The 17,530-nt window shown below is 37.8% G+C and overlaps 2 protein-coding genes across 3 annotated transcripts in view; both read right to left on the reverse strand.

The window, feature by feature from the left end:
- The window catches only part of LOC140158361 (uncharacterized), a 123,443-nt gene that overhangs the window by 74,020 nt on the left and 31,893 nt on the right, over nt 1–17,530 (reverse strand). Inside the window, exons 7-8 of the mRNA XM_072181452.1 lie at nt 6,336–6,770; nt 571–987 (exon numbers count right to left, since the gene is read on the reverse strand). Coding sequence (XP_072037553.1) covers nt 571–987; nt 6,336–6,770 — 852 coding nt within the window. The remainder of the gene's footprint in view (nt 1–570; nt 988–6,335; nt 6,771–17,530) is intronic.
- On the reverse strand, nt 11,522–16,754 carry LOC140158664 (uncharacterized). Of its 2 annotated transcripts, none has more exons than XM_072181842.1 (2): nt 15,941–16,754; nt 11,522–12,237 (listed from the first exon to the last, which is right to left on the reverse strand). In XM_072181842.1, the coding sequence occupies exons 1-2, from the start codon at nt 16,452–16,454 to the stop codon at nt 12,041–12,043; spliced, it is 711 nt and encodes a 236-aa protein (XP_072037943.1). In that variant the 5' UTR covers nt 16,455–16,754; the 3' UTR covers nt 11,522–12,040. The 2 variants fall into 2 exon arrangements, with proteins under 2 accessions (XP_072037943.1, XP_072037942.1); XM_072181841.1 differs by lacking the exon at nt 11,522–12,237 and adding an exon at nt 12,521–13,510.

Genomic DNA, 17,530 nt, shown 5'->3' on the forward strand with positions numbered 1-17,530 from the left:
TGGGATGTATGTTATGCGGACAATATCATATGTAATGCATGTAGTTAACTTTGTGCGTAATAATACATGTATATGCTGCATCATGGATAATGTAAGTATAGTTAAGCTTAAATTTTTTTGCAGGCTTAGTGAATAGGCTATAATTATCGAATAGCTAGTGAAGGCCATTATTGAACAGCTAGTGAAGGCTATTATTGAACAGCTAGTGAAGGCTATTATTGAACAGCTAGTGAAGGCTATTATTGAACAGCTAGTGAAGGCTATCACAAGCTGTACCTAATTTACATAATTCATCATTTTGCAGGCTAAGTACATGCTAAGTGAAGGCTAAAACCATCGAACAGCTAGTGAAGGCTATTACTGAACAGCTAGTGAAGGCTGTTATTGAATAGGTAGTGAAGGCTGTCACTAGCTGTACCTAATTTACATGATTCATCATTTTGAAGGCTTAGTACATGCTAAATAACAGCTACTATCTGAAGGCTAAATTACCTGTTCAGTGAAGGCTTTCAAACAGCTAATTGAAGGCCTTCATTTATGGTAAGGGGTGAGGTGAATTTGTATACTCACTTTTCTCTCTTCAACAGATCTGTTAGCAGTGTTGTCAAAGTAGTAAGTTTCCAAGAATGATTCCATGCATTCTGCTGTTGTTTGGTCCTTGAATTCTGGCTGCTTTGACAAGGAATTAAAGTTGTCTCTTATATAGATACTGCCAAGGTTGAGCATCGCTGCATCTAATGAGTCAAGTTGATGGTGATGTAAAATCTCAAATGCTCGCTGTAAAGACAAAGTCTTGTTCTTCAGTCCTATCACATCCTCCAGTACTGTTTTACACTCTGGAATATTTCTCATTCCATCATCCAGGGCTTTTTGCAGTGTTTCAGTAGACATACAATCTATATTGAACTTTTTCAGGTAGTCTATGGCGAGTTGTTTGCGATGATTCCAGTTATAGTTGACCCACCTGGCAAAAATCTTAAAAGTATTCTGCAAACAATGTGAAAAAAAAATTAGGGATCAAATCAAAACTCGGCCGCCAGTTGCCTGGCGGTTCCGTCCTGTTCTAAAACTAAAAGTCTATGGAAATATACACAGTAATGAGGTCAATTGTCACATCCTGGTTCACATGGCCAGTTGGTATCATTGAGTGAGTGACTGGAGTATGTGATTTAAAGTGGTTTCTATTCAAATTTAGGGGCTGTGCAATAATTATGAGCTCTGGTGAAAGGGTAATATTGGGGGAGCAAGATATATTTGGCAAGCCTAAAGGGGGGGATCCAATTCACATTTATGGGGCGCCTTTTTGAAAACAGTACGGAAATGATGCAATTAATGGCAAAAACATAGCTTATCTTATTAGTGCCATCGTTTACAACTATTACAACTGTGAACTGTTATTTATCAGGAACAGGTTACAACTAGAAGGCTATATATTTGTACACAAATACGGCTATACCCGCATGTTATCGGTGTACCCAAACTTACAGTCCTTTTTTGCTGAGGACTTAAAATAATGTGTAAAAAGTGAAAGTCCAAGTCACAAGCTTTAATGGAATGTCCGTTGCACTGTCGTAGCACTTAAAATAAAGAAATTGTAAAAAGTCCTCCCAGGGGAGTCTCTCTTACTCTCCATAGGTTGATGTTGTCAGTCTCTCGTACTCAGGTAGTATGTAAATTAAATGGAACAGCCATTTCAGAGGGAGTATGTAAATTAAACGGAACAGCCTTTTTGGGGCCATTTCAGAGGGAGTATGTAAATTAAATAGAACAGCCAATGGGTATGTAATTTAACTGGAACAGCCTTAACGCTTCACGCTTGTATTTCCAATTATGATATAATACGGTCTGTCTGTTTAGTCCTACGTGTGTGGGGTGGATGGGTGCGTGCGTGGGTGTTAGTAACAATATAATTCTCAGGTGTTATCTGTGTACAAATTGCTGAGGACTTAAAATATAGAAATTGTAAAAAGTCGCCCAATTGGGTGGAAAATGTGTAAAAATTGAAAGTCCAAGTCACAAGCTTTAATTTAATGCAGGTTGCACTCTCGTAGCACTTAAAATAAAGAACTTGTAAAAGTCCCCTGCCAGGGGAGTTGTCTCTCCATAGATTGCTGTTGTCAGTCTCTCTTATTCACAGTGAGGCTATTCTATATTATTAGTGGAAAACTATTCCAGAGGGAGTATGTAAATTAAATGGAACAGCCATTTTAGAGGGAGTATGTAAATTAAACGGAACAGCCTATTTTGGGACCATTTCAGAGGGAGTATGTAAATTAAATAGAACAGCCAATGGGTATGTAATTTAACTGGAACAGCCTTAACACTTCACGCTGGTATTTCCAATTATTATATTAATAATTATAATACGGATATGTCTGTTTAGTCCTACGTGTGTAGGGTGGGGGGTATGTGCGTGTTAATAACAATATTCTCTGGTGCTACTGTGTACAAATTCTGCTTTATTTGATGAGAAACGGCCGGCCTTTGTTTTAACATTTGGGGCCATGGGGCCCATAATATTTGACTTATGAGGCCAATGGACATATGTTGAAGTTTAATTCTCTAGTGCTATCAGTAGACTCAAGCTGGGCACTGTAGCTGCTTTATTTACTGAGTAACGGCCGGCCCTATGTTTTAGCGTTTTGGGCCCTGGGGCCCATATAATGTAATATATGGGGCTCACATGTACATATAACAATGTGATTTTCAGGTGCAATCTGTGTACTAACTCTGAGCCCTAAAGCTGCTTTATTTACAGAGTAACGGCCGGCCCTATGTTTTAGCATTTGGGGCCCTGGGGCCCATATAATGTAATATATGGGCTCACATGTACATATACAATGTGATTTTCAGGTGCAATCTGTGTACTAACTCTGAGCCCTAAAGCTGCTTTATTTACAGAGTAACGGCCGGCCCTATGTTTTAGCGCTTGGGGCCCTGGGGCCCATATAATGTAATATATGAGGCTCACATGTACATATAGCAATGTGATTTTCAGGTGCAATCTGTGTACTAACTCTGAGCCCTAAAGCTGCTTTATTTTCAGAGTAACGACCGGCCCTATGTTTTAGCGTTTGGGGCCCAGGGGCCCATATTATGTGACATATGGGGTACATATGTACATGTGACAATATAATACTGAAAACCTATCTGTGTACCAAATCTGAGCCCTGTAGCTACTTTATTTGCTGAGAAACGGCCGGCCCTTTGTTTTAACATTTGGGCCCCTGGGGCCTCTAGCCTTGTACATCTGGGGCCAAAATGGGCAAAAGGCACATCTACAATTTAGGGCTTATACATGTGCAACATATGAGCCCTAGTGCCCTTGTAGCTTTAGAGCTAGGCTTGTCAATCTGTTGCCCCATATTTTTAACATTTGGGGCCCTGGGGCCCATAATATATAACATATGGGGCTCATGTATACTTGTATTTATAGAGTACCCCTAGGGCTATCAGTGTACCAACTCACGGCCCTGAGGCTGCTTCATCTGATGAGAAACGGCATGGTTTGTGTTTTTACATTTGGGCCCCTGGGGCCCGTGACCTTTGACCTCTGGGGCCAAGATGGGCAAAAGGCACATCTACGGGGTAGGGCCCATAAGTGTACCACATATGGGTCCTGGGGCCCTTGTAGTTTTAGCGCTAGCCTTGACAGAATGATGTGTTTGATGGGAGAAGGAGAAGGAGATGGAGAAGAAACCACAGGATGGGAAGATACCCTGCATGCTATTGCATGCGGGTATAACTAGTTATATCCATAATGGAAAATAACCAGAGCGAAGAGAACTTTGAGTGAGAAATCTAGTGATATGGTGGCTAGTGCTGTAATCGATAAGCTTTCTGGGTATCGATATGTCGGGAGGCAAACATCCGACATGTCGATACTATTATCGATACTCACGCAGTTTGAAACACGGATTTGAGTTTACCAATTTTATTATCAGTAAGTTCCAGAAACAAGTTAACAACAAGTGTATTGAAGCCTAACAGCTAAAACTACATGGATCATGCATCAAACAAACGAAAGTGGTATTGCAAATCCGCAATTTGAGATAATCTAAGCATGTGTGCCATGTCGTTTGTGTATCGATACTGACATTGAGTGTTTCGACATGTCGGAAGTCTATGTATTTTCCGACTATCGATACTTACGACAATCGATTACAGCACTAATGGTGGCCAATTCAAATGCAGGAGTGTCGACCATGACTACCCCGTGTAGTATGGCATCGTCAACCGCATCATCACCTATGGTCAGCCCGGTCAATACACTGGACAGTATGCACAGTGCATGTGTAGTTGAGCCATTACAATCGGCTGGTCAGTCATCCATACCAGGTACCAACTACGGTCATTTCGAACAGTCAGTAATGGCTTCACTAAAGGAAATAATAGCTGGACAGAAATCGCTAAAACATGACCTTGAATCCTTCAAAGCTGAGATCACTGCATCTGTACAATACCAGGCAGAGGAAATTAAGGAACTACAGGATGATAGTAAGGTAATACGTGAAAAAGCTAAACTACTCAAAACTAAAGTAGATAACGCTTGCGAGAGAGAACCTTTACTAACAGGAATTACATCTCAGAGCTGTTTGACAATAACAACAAGGTTGAACGCATTATGCGCCGTAATAACTATCGCATAATTAATTACCCAGAAACTGAAGGTGAAGACTTAAGAGCAATTGTTAATGACATATTCATTACCAAATTTGGAATGGAGGATGTGGAAGTCGAACGAGTTAATTGGGATGGGAAAGTATACAGAGGCAATGGTGCCCCCCCCCCTGTCCCCGTGGTCAAATTGCCATATATTGTTGCAGGTTCATGATATTTAGTGGGAACGACCACTGCAGGAAGAAAAAAATGTCAAGGTCATTTTGGGGTCATCCAAGGTCAAATCGCCATAGATTGTTGCAGGTTCATGAAATTTGGTGGGAACGACCACCCTAGCGAGACAAAAAAGGTCAAGGTCATTTTGGGGTCATCCATAGTCAAATTGCCATAAATTGTCGCAGGTTCATGAAATTTTGTGGGGACGACCACTGAAACAAGGCAAAAATGTCAAGGTCATTCGGGGTCATCTGGGGTCAAATCGCCATAGCCTGCTGCAAGTTCATGAAATTTGATGGGAACAGCCACCTTAGTGAGGCAAATAATGTGATGGTCATTTTGAGGTCAAGTGAAATTGCACTGGTTAAAATGATGGGCATCAAGGTGGAGGCATTGCGGCCGACGCCTTGCGTCGAGAACAGCGCAGGTCGAGAACCGCAAAATTCTAGTTTAATTCTGTTGCTACAAATATCATCAATAAACATTCACTTCTTGGTTTTAATTAACTGCGATAACAAAATACTATTGTTTCGGATTTCAGTATGTCCATGTAGGCCTGTAATATGTAGTTCTTATTTATACTTGACAAAAATGACATTTCTCAAAATTTTTCTTATTATTTTGTGTGCTTACATCTTCAAAAACAGTTAGTTATGAATTAGTCTATACTATAAGAGCCCGGTATAAGAGAGGCAAAAAAATATTAAACGTTGGTTGTTTTTAGTAATCTGTTGCATGTGGGGCCAGGTGTATATGTGCAGTGGTGTTTGTGTAACCCTTAAAGTGTTATTAGTTATCAATCTGCTTCAAACAAACTCATGTCATCCAAACTGGTATAATAATCTAGTAGTAGGGGGACAACACCTGAGTGGAGATATTTGAGGTCAAATGTCATCTAGGGGTCAAATGAGGTCATTGTTGATTAAGATTCAGTGATGGAAAATTGCTCTCCTTTGATAAACTAGATTTCAATGTCAACCTTAATAATAATCCATGGGTGAGGGAGCATCAGGTGAGTGATGTTTGGAAGTCATAAGTCATCTATAAGGGTCGATGTTAACCTAGCTGTAAGTGATCAAATTTTTAAATTGTTTGTATTGGGCTTGAGGTTGGTTGACGTAAACCTGAGGCATAAAAGTAATACAAATTGGAATGGAACTGATGAAAGGAATCCAACTGAGTCATTAGAATTTGGGAAAAAGTACCCAAGTTTGAGAGAATCCCACCAAAATATTTTGAACCACCCTAATCTTCTAGACTTCAAATTATTTTGACCATTTTATAAAGGAAATATGATACTATTCATTAAGAATAACCTTGTCCCAGCACATCCCTTTTTAAACGGATTTTTATTCAAAGTATGTAATCGATGTGTGTGATATCATCAGAGGCAAGGTCAAAGGTCATCATCAGGATTAGTTGAGATCAATTTATGAATGTTTAAAATGTTTCACTGTGTACAGAAGATGATATATTTCAATGCTCCTTCACAAACTTACCTTTTCTGATCGTGTAATTTGGCTGCGATGTACTTCAGACATTGTGTAATTTACTAATCTACTTGTTAGTAATGTTTCCATGCATTCTTTAGTTGTTTGATCCAGGAAATTTGGCTGGTTTTGCTGCTTTGACAAGTAATTGAAGTTATCTTTCATGTATTTCTTGACAAACTTTGCTGCAAATTCTGACAAGTCGTTTTCTGGACGTTGTAAAATCTCAAATGCTTGTTGCAGAGACATTGTTTTGTTCTTCATGGCAATCATTTCTTCCAGTGTTTTTTTACACTCAGGAATATCTTGCATTCCATCATCCAGGGCTTTCTGCAGTATGTCAGGTGGAATCAGATGTAACTTGGACTTCTTGAGGAAGACTTTTGCCACTTGTTCACGCTTGTTCAAGTCATGATTGACCCATGTTGTAACAATTTCAAAAATCTGCAAATACAACATTATATTATTTATCACATATTGTTTGATTTATTAATTCATTACAAATTATATTTGCTATGTTATTTATCTAAATTAAATATCATACTGTAACTTTAAGGATTTATGAGTTCATATTTTAACATGATTGCAATGTATATTATTTATTCATTCAATCTTGACAGGCCAGGAAAGGTGAGAGTCACTCCATTTGCATCCAATAGCATCTAAAGGTAAGCTACAATCACAGAAAACATATTTGGCACACTTTGACAATATGTTTGCCGCTCATAGACTGAATATGCATGGAACATACTACCCCCTTTTCAGAATACTGATTAAACCACATCTTCAAATGAATGGCTTTTGCAAAGGACTAATGCTCTTTCACACACACACAAAAATGTGTTTGCGGTCTTTTTTTCTTCAAATGTATGCCCGCTAAAAAAGGATGCAGAGTGATTGCTTTCTCCTTTTTTGTATTGTGCTATAAACCGATCAAAGAAATAATTTTGCCATTTATCAGACCCAAATGCAGTACCAATTGAATACCTGAGTGGAAGAAGGGCCCAACTCCAATTTTTTACAAAAATGAGTTTGACCCAACATTCTATTGCCAACAGACTGTTCTTCCTTGTGTGTGAAAGATGAGTCAAAATCCACTCTCCAAATAGTCTTCCATGTACACTTAATCATGGTTTGTATAGAAGAAAGGCCCAACTCCATGGAGTTGGGCCCTTCCTCCACAAATATTGGAATATAAGAGAAATGTTGTTCACCCATGAAATCTGCTTTTCACTACAATAAACTTTCTTGCTAACATATTACATGCTTCCACTTGTGCAAATAATGGATAATTATCAAATTTCTGTGGCTATTTATACCATATCTGCTCACGGAACTGGCACTTGCAATATATTAGTGGAAGCAGGGCCCAACTCCAACTCGTATTAAGACCTGTACCGTTGCCATGGAAACATCATATTTAATTTCGAATGTATGTAGTATTGTATGTTCATGTATTAAAGGTCCTCTGAAGATGAAAACATTCTGTCTATAAAACTTTTCCAAATATTATGTTTTTTCTTAATATCTCAAAAACAGTTTTGATGGAGTTGGGCCCTTCTTCCACTCAGGTATTCAATTAGGCCTAAATATTAGCCTGCTTTGGGGGAACATTTTAGTGAATCTTGCATGACAAAAACTGTTTTGTTTTATTATCTAAATCTTGATTATGGAAGATTATTTTGGACATCTAACTACCTACATTATTTCTCAACTTTCTGCCACTTTCTATCCCACTTCAATTTCACTCCAAAAGCTTCCAAATTGAAGGTACCATTGCAAAAACCGAAGTTTTTGGCATTCAGTTACCATCGATATGTCATCAATTAGTTTATTATAATAGCCCAATTGCAGACGTTGTTGATGTCACTTTATTACATAAAATATAGTCGCATCAGATTGTGAATCTTTTTTGAAATCAAAGCTGACTTTTTTTTTTTTTTTCTTTCTCCCTTTCCTTCTTAGTAAAGAAGCTGTTGTTCCTATTCTTTGTAAAATATTCAATATGTCTCTTAAACAAGGTTGCAACCTAGATGATCTAAAGATAGCCTGTGTCATTCCAATTTATAAAGGTAGTAATCAAGATGAATTTTCCAACTACAGGCCCATTTCTATATTACCTGTCTGCTCTAAGCTACTGGAAAAGTTTGTTCATAATCAGTTATATGATTATATAAGTATGTCTTTACCTCCGTATAAAATAGAAATGGGCCTGTAGTTGGAAAATTCATCTTGATTACTACCTTTATAAATGGGAATGACACAGGCTATCTTTAGATCATCTAGGTTGCAACCTTGTTTAAAGGAGGATTTCGTGATCCTAGCATCCTGTTTTATGACATTTTTCAGTAGATATCCACGAAAAAAGCTTATTTCCAAAATTTCAGTTGATTCCGATTTTATGCGTTATGCGAGTTATGCATGATTATGTGTATTACACTGCTCCATAGACAATGTGTTGTAATTTCGCTCTGGTGCACCAGAACGAAATTCAAATTTGGCGATATTTTTGCTAAACGAATTAATCTGCAAGAAATATTTGGTACGTAAACATTATGTAGCCAGAGGTATCCAGTGGTGTAAAAATCTCAACTTTTTTTTTGGGAAAAGTAGGGGGATGAGGCTGTGGATCACGAAATGCCCCTTTAAGAGACATATTGAATATTTTACAAAGAATAGGAACAACAGCTTCTTTACTAAGAAGAAAAGGGAGAAAGAAAAAAAAAAAAAAAAAAAAAAAAAAGTCACTGATAACAACATTTTGTACAATGGTCAATATGGTTTTTGTAAACAACACTCCACCTGTAGAGCTCTCCTTAAAATGATTGATAAATGGAGTACAGATATACCGTAAAATGGGGTAACTTCGGTCAGCGGGGTAACTTTGGTCGGTCAAATATATTTTTTTAAATGGTCATATTTTCGTACAGCAATATTGTTTTTAGTCATATTTGGTGTCAATTTGTTAAGAAATATGTTTGGAAGAAATAATAGTCGCTCATGTGTAATTTCCTTGAAATTCTGAAAAAGCGGATTTTGACCAAAAATCAGCATTTTTTACATTTTTTTCAGAAAAATAAAAATCGATATTTGTGAGCAAGGATGTGTGTTTGATTAATTTTGCAAGGTGTCAAATGTCACAAAAAACAACAACTTGCCCATATTCAGCGAAGATCAATTTTTTTGATTTTTTTTTCCTTCATGGAATGTAATACTGTGACCAAAGTTGCCCCAAAGGCAGGGTAACTTTGGTCAGGTCATTTGAACCCCTAGGGCACCCTTACAAAATTATTAAAAATCTTTTTCAACTTCAAGGTGTAGAAGGAACCCTAATGTCACAAAAAGAGTTAATTAATTTAACCCTAAAGCTCCCGGATTGCTCAAATCGATCACCGGTGATCGATGGAGCAGTTATGAGACTTTCTGACCCTGTTTTGAACTCTTAATAGTATTTTCCAGCCCTCTGAACTAAATATCATATTAGATATAAGTCTGCTATAAACCATAAAATGTAACTGAGTCAATTTGGGTGTATGGAGAGGTCTGCTAACTTGGTCACTGGGGAATACCTGTTGGCTCAAACTCCATATCTTTATATAGGATAGCCAGAGACCTAGTGACTTGACTTTACTGGTTTTAAGGTCATCAGATTGGTTTAGAATGACTTCTAGATTAAAATATAAATACCAGTGTACTCTTTAGACAACAAATAAGTATTCAGAAGAAGGACTTTGCCTCTGTAGGGCCAGGGAGATGAGTCGAAGTTGATATCCTGTGATAGAAATATTGGATTTTCATATAAAATGGGCAACATTGTGTTATTTTTAACTTTTCCAGTATAGATGTATGCTTTTTTGTGATAGTAAGCATTCATAAGAATTAAATTATCAATAACAATCACTATTACCCCTAGACTGAGAATAATCAGATGAACTAAATATAGTGAGGACTTGTCTGCCCTCAAAGAGGATCATTTATTCGCAACTATTATTTCTTTATACATATACCAGCTGATATACCATCAATAATTTCTTAATTTCTACGTTTTCATAATGCTATAATTGATATTGACCGAGTAAAGTACCCTTAGCCACGACCTCTCGGTAAAATACCACTAAAGGCTAATTTAACATACTGAAATATATATAAAATGTATATTGGGACCCGGGTAAAGCTTCCCATAGCCACTGCTTCCCAGTAAACCTACTACTGAAAGCCAATTAACTGTATAAAATATATATTAGGACTTGAGTAAAATCGGAGACCAACCCCTACCCATAGCCACTACTTCCCGGTAAACCTACCACTGAAAGCTAATTAACTGTATAATATATATTAGGGCCAGAGTACATCGGAGAGCAAACCCACTCTTAGCCACTACTTCCCGGTAAACCTACCACTGAAAGCTAATTAGGTAATATATTCTGACTGGAGTAATCGGAGAGCAAACCCTACCCCTAGCCATTACTTCCCGGTAAAGTACCACTGAAAGCTAATTTAACATAACATACTATAAGTTAGCATAATATTAGCCTAATTATTAGGCAATATTATCAGAATTGATATCATAACATGATTAAGAAATAATATAAGGAAATAAACCGCCCTGATAGAAAATTTGACCGAGTAAAGTACCCTTAGCCACGACCTCTCGGTAAAATACCACTAAAGGCTAATTTAACATACTGAAATATATATAAAATGTATATGGGACCCGGGTAAAGCTTCCCATAGCCACTGCTTCCCAGTAAGCCTACTACTGAAAGCCAATTAACTGTATAAAATATATATTAGGACTTGAGTAAAATCGGAGACCAACCCCTACCCATAGCCACTACTTCCCGGTAAACCTACCACTGAAAGCTAATTAACTGTATAATATATATTAGGGCCAGAGTACATCGGAGAGCAAACCCACTCTTAGCCACTACTTCCCGGTAAACCTACCACTGAAAGCTAATTAGGTAATATATTCTGACCGGAGTAATCGGAGAGCAAACCCTACCCCTAGCCATTACTTCCCGGTAAAGTACCACTGAAAGCTAATTTAACATAACATACTATAAGTTATCATAATATTAGCCTAATTATTAGGCAATATTATCAGAATTGATATCATAACATGATTAAGAAATAATATAAGGAAATAAACCACCAAACAATTTTATTTGCAAAAGAAAATTGATAATCCCCCGGAGGAGTGGTAAATTAAAGCATGGTACTTAGTTTTAATTTGTTTTTAACCAAGCACCAAATAGTGTATATGAAAGACGGTCTGATAATGCATTTGCTTATTATAGTGCATTAGCTGACCATGGAGGATATGAAAACTCATGTGGGTGGCTATTAAAAAATGACAGTGCATTTGCCAGGGTTTGCCTGAACATTAAATACCCTTTGGGTGTTAGATGAACGCAGTCGTGTGCAAAGATTGGTCCATCCACATTCCTGTAAGACGGATTGAACACCTGTGAATGGGTGATGACATTTGCGTTCCCCTCTAATTTCTCCCGACAAATCTTGTGAGCGTACTTGTTTATATTAATTGTCACTCTCATTCCTGCACCTTTCTTTGTTTCTTTAGAATAACCCAATCTTGGTAAAATGTCAGACCAGATTATTCTTGTGAACGGAAGAACTTGGCGTATGTGTACCAATAGTCCTTCCACTTCGTTGCATATTAGGGTTGTCGATGCGTTGAAGATGTTATTTGTTCAAACATGAAGAATGACTGTTGTTGGAAACCGGTTATGACGTAACAGTATGCTCAATTTATCATACATGTTTGAAATCATGGCACCACCCATTCCTTCCCATCTAACCACTCCTCCTCCGTGTAATTGAACATTTCCCAGGCCTGCGTTCCTCTTGCTAACGATGCTATCGCCTAGTACCCAAGCACGCATATCATCTGCAATATAAACAGAGAAAAGGAAGAGCAAATAGTTCTCACATGAAACCCCCCTTTTTGTCTATACTCCTTAACATGTTTAAATAATAAATATTTTAATATCATTTCACACCCGTACACAGATAACAATAATAACAAACAAACAAGTTAAGTTAAAAGTAATAGGCTTAAAAAGGGTTTGCACGCTTATACCCTCGTGCCTTACAGTTAACAAAACATTAACCATGGTAACGTCTGAATTTCTATCTGACAGAAATTAAATCTGCTCTAACAATTGTGCAGACTCAATTAAGTGATGAGGCCTTATATATAGTAAATATGCTGAAGATTTCCATCTTCCCATTTGTTTAATTGCCTCTTCAGACATTCCCGCTAAAGCTGCCGAAGTGGCTGCCCCGATCCTGAAACTATGCGAAGAAAAAATTTTTTGAAGGTAACCCGATCAACTCTATTCCTTTCTTCAAAACTGCCGCAAACTGATAAGGGGTTAAGGTTCCACCTCCAAAATGCGTAAACAAGGGACCTTGTTGTTGATTTCTAACTGCCAAAAATTCTGACATAGCCTTTACTGGACACAGATACGGATGTGACGTACCATCGATTTTTAATCTAGCTGAAACCCCTCTCTGATCTGTTTTTGAAAATCTGATATTGACATTTACAGACCCATGCTCTGTACCATCCACGTTCACATCATCTAATGCTAAAGTGCTTGAACATGTACCCCCTCTTGTTGAGCTGGTGAATTCGCTTACTCTCAGAAACCCAAAAAATGCAATTAAAAAAGCCGCTTTGAATAGCTTGACTTCATACATTGAATTGGAAATAGCTGGTAACTTCCAAATTAATCTATCCAAAATAGAGAGGGTAATAGGCATTCTGCTGTCAACTCTAGAATTGATTCGTCTACACCCTTCTTTAAGTTTCTTTATGATAAAACATTCATTTGGATCAAACCACCCATTGATTTTATGAACAAAGGTTACCGCTGAAATGTGAACATTAATTGTCGATGGGGCGAAACCTTTCAGCGAAAGATATGAAATAAATGCCATTATATCATGCAACGGTGCCGGCCATATGTCATTCAATTTAAGAAGGTGCCTAAATTCTATAAAGTTATCAATACTTCTTCTATAATTGGCCCATGTCCCAGGCGCTAATGAAGCTTGCAGTAAGCGCTGTGATTCGCAATTCAAAGCTTCCAAAGAAAGTCTGGTATTGGCGTCTTCGCCTTGTCTGCTCCTGGTGCCAATTCCCGAAACCGCTGCACCTGAAAACGGGAAAGCGCATCTGCAATTGAATTTTCTTTCCCTGCTATGTGATTTGCATAAAACGCTACATTTAATTTCATGCATTGTAAAACAAAAAATCTCACCAACTTCATAATTTCTGGACATTTTGACGTCTGCTTATTAATTATCGCGACCACTGCTTTGTTGTCTGATCTTAGAATGATTCGCTTCCCTTTTAGCGAGCTTCCCCATAACACAATTGCTCCTAAAATAGGAAAAAGTTCCAGCCACGCAATCGATCGAGTTTTGACCAATTCATTTGGCCATTTCTCCTGGAACCATTTGCCTTGAAAAAACCCGCCAAAACCGATCTGCCCACTTGCATCTGTGAAAAGTTGCAAGTCCTGCTCTCCAAACCATGCTTGATCTGGAATAATGGAAACTCCATTGTATTCACGTAAAAAAACTAACCACATATGTAAATCGCTCTTAGCTCCTACTGTTAATCGAATCTTATACCATGATTTTTTACATCCACATGTTAAATCGATTAGCCTGCGTAAAAAGGGTCTACCTGGAGATATGGCTTTGCACACGAAAGATAGTGAACCTATTAATGATTCCAATTCTCTCAACGTAATTTTTGATGCTTCTATTGCTTTTTGAACTTTCTCTGTGATATTTGTAACTTTCTCCTGTGGAATTGACACTAACATATTCACTGAATCGATTTCAAGACCTAAATACACAAGTTTTGTCGTCGGCCCCACTGTTTTTTCATGAGCTAAAGGCACACCCAATTTCTTACATATTTCTTCAAAAACGCTTAATATACGCCTGCAAGATAATTTACTCTCTACTTCTGACCCACCACACATGATATAATCGTCTGCAAAATGGCGTATTCTTTCTGATCCTGACTCTCTCCTACCTACCCATTCCAAAAAAGTAGAAAAAGTTTCAAAATAAGCAGGCGAACATGACGCTCCCATTGGTAACGCCTTGTCAACAAAAAACTTGCCATTGAGTTTAATACCCAATAGATGGAAATCTTGAGGATGCACAGGTAATAATCTAAAAGCAGATTCTATATCTACTTTCGCCATTAATGCACCTTTCCCAACCCCAACTACAAGTTTTACTGCGTCATCAAAACTTTGATATTGTACCTTACATATTTCCCTATCTATGCCGTCATTTACTGAGGCTCCTTCAGGAAAGGAAAGATGCTGTATCAATCTGAATTTTCCTGTCTGTGCTTTTGGCACTAAACCTATCGGGAAATTATCAAATTATGAATAGGTCTTGATGTAAACGGACCTACAATCCTTCCCAATTGAACCTCTTTATTGATTTTCTCAATCGCAGCCTCTAAGTTCTGATTTATTGAAATCAGATTCTTAGCATCCCTAGCCTCTCTGCTTCCTGAATAGCCTAATTTAAACCCTTCGGAAAAACCATGAATTAATGTGTTTGCAGCTGATTTGTTTGGATATCTTTCTAACAGCGGAATAAGCTCCGACACTTTTACAGGAGATTTATACTTGCAACATAAGCAGCGTCCATTTGCACATGACATTTGTTCTATTGTTTTAGTTACCCCCTTTTTTGCATGATTGCACTCCGTGACCTGATTCGTAACATTTGCTGCATCTATGCTTGTAGGCGCATTGGGCGCGAAAACAACCCGACCCATTGAATCCGAAGCACACTCTTTCCCCGATTGATTTATTTCCACTTCGGAACTGACTGTATGGACCTCTCCTTGATGTCGTATTATATGGTGTGGAGCGAAATCCCCCCATCCCTGCTGATCCCCCAGGCCGAAATGTACCCCCGGTTTGAAATGATGTGCCCCAGAATTGGTGTGATGTGCTCGCGGACTGAAATGCATTGCCTGGGAACCGTCTAATCGACGGTGTTGCCACATAAGGCCCATAATTCTCCGTCAATAATAGACCATGACCTTTGTGGCTGTACCTGTTGTCGTAATCTAAATTGGATATCATAGCTTCTCCACCCATATCCACCAAAGCGAGATGCTGCTGTGCGCACTAAATGTGCGTATTTCAGCAATTCTAACCCCCGTTGTGGGTGAGCCTCTAGAAACACCGATGCAAATATAAGAAATGCCGATGTCCACGCATAAATAGATGTTATTGGGCGTTTAATGTTGTGGTCTTTCCATACAATTTGACCTACTTGGTTGACAGATAGGGCCATACTCTTTGATTCGTTCATTTCATAATCGCTTTTCCCCAAAAGTAACCCGAAATCCACGAACTCACTCTTGACTATTTTTGTTTTCACAGATTGTGGTAATTCACCACCTAATGGATTGCAAACTGATATTAATGCATTGGGCATGTAATTGCTCCCATTATCCCTATTATTTATGTCAAATAGACCCATTGACTGTATTTGAATTGAATTATCTTGATCACTGTTATTAACACTTGGTTGCTCACCCGTATTTACTGCATTTACTGCATTTGACACTTGTCCGCTGAACAGACCATCAACTAACTGCTGGTGTCGATCTACCCCAGGTAAAATACCTTGCGCATTTCCATTTTGTATTGGCTGACCATGTTGTTGCTCCCGTTGCTGACTTGGTAAGTTCGGTTGTTGGTTTTGTTGTTGGTTTGGAACTGTTGAATCATGTTGCCGCTGCGATATTTCATGCTGCTGGCTATGATTCAGCCGTTGCTGACTTCGTAAGTTCGGTTGTTGGTTTTGTTGTTGGGTTGGAACTGCTGAATCATGTAGCCGCTGCGATATTTCATGCTGCTGGCTAGGATTCAGCTGTTGCTGGGCAACTTGCGCATGCAACGCTTGTTCAGCTCCCAATACTACTGTTGATCTTGTCTGTGGCCTATTTAGACCAATTCCTCCTCGATTTCCACCTCGATTTCCACCCCGATTTCCACGTCTTGAATTAGAATTGGACCGATTCCGGGTTCTTCCTTGTCTTTTGCCCATGTTGTGTTGAACAATTTGTAATAAAATTGATGAGAAACTGATATATAAATATAACGTCAATTACGATTTCCTATGAGACAAATTTTTCCGATCCTCTCTGAGTAACAGCAAACAAATTGTGACGATTTTACACGGCAATCAAACGTCACAGATTTACCACTTGAACCAAGAAAGCCCATTGGCTGAACGGGGAAACCAACGATTGGCATCGTAAACAAATCAAGGCAGCTATGGCAACGCGAGGACCAAAGCATTCTCTGCTGGGGTAAATTGGTTCTATTTAGACAAGCTAAATAAAACCTTATTATGCCTTTTTTACCAACTTTTTCTGGGTCTAGAAGGGCATTTATTGAATGTAAACAGCCGTGACCTTGGTTGACCTCAGACCGGAAGTAGTTGGTAAAGGAGGTTCTCCAGTGCATAAATAGCTGTATTTCTTTAAATATTGGTCTAAATATGTGTTTGATGCATCATAATACCTTGAGTGTTACATTATTTAAACAAATAAGGTCATTTGTGGTCAATAAATACTCAAAACTAATAAAATTGGCATATTTTTACCTATTTTTGCTCATTATTGGACTAATTAATTAATTTTACCTAATTAAATGTCACAATCTTATATTTGTTTGCATGATATAATCAGTCAGTACATAACAAAAGAGCATAGATATGTGAAAGGGAACACCACCTTTGAAAGTTTTGGCATTGTTTTGGCATATTTTGAGATTTTTATGTGCACCCCCCCTAAAAAATTAAAATTTGAAAATTAATTAAATTCTGCCTAACGAAATGTTTTGAAATTATTTTCACGGCATCAAATTACTAATAAGTAATCTAGGATAATAAATTCGAATACAATAACCTAAATTATATCTTATATTTAGCTTTTTAATACCTTAATTGTTATACATTCTTATTTTCTTTTATATTTTAATGTAAACTCATTAAATATTCATGAGCCTAATTTGCATATCGAGAACAAAATACCAATTTTCTTTTTTTTTTTTTTTTTTATGTTCTATATACTTTCCATTGATATAGTACTTGGTATCCTTATACAAAAACATAATCCT

This window comes from Amphiura filiformis, chromosome 8, assembly GCF_039555335.1.
Source record: "Amphiura filiformis chromosome 8, Afil_fr2py, whole genome shotgun sequence".
In the NCBI taxonomy this organism is placed as follows: Eukaryota; Metazoa; Echinodermata; class Ophiuroidea; order Amphilepidida; family Amphiuridae; genus Amphiura; species Amphiura filiformis.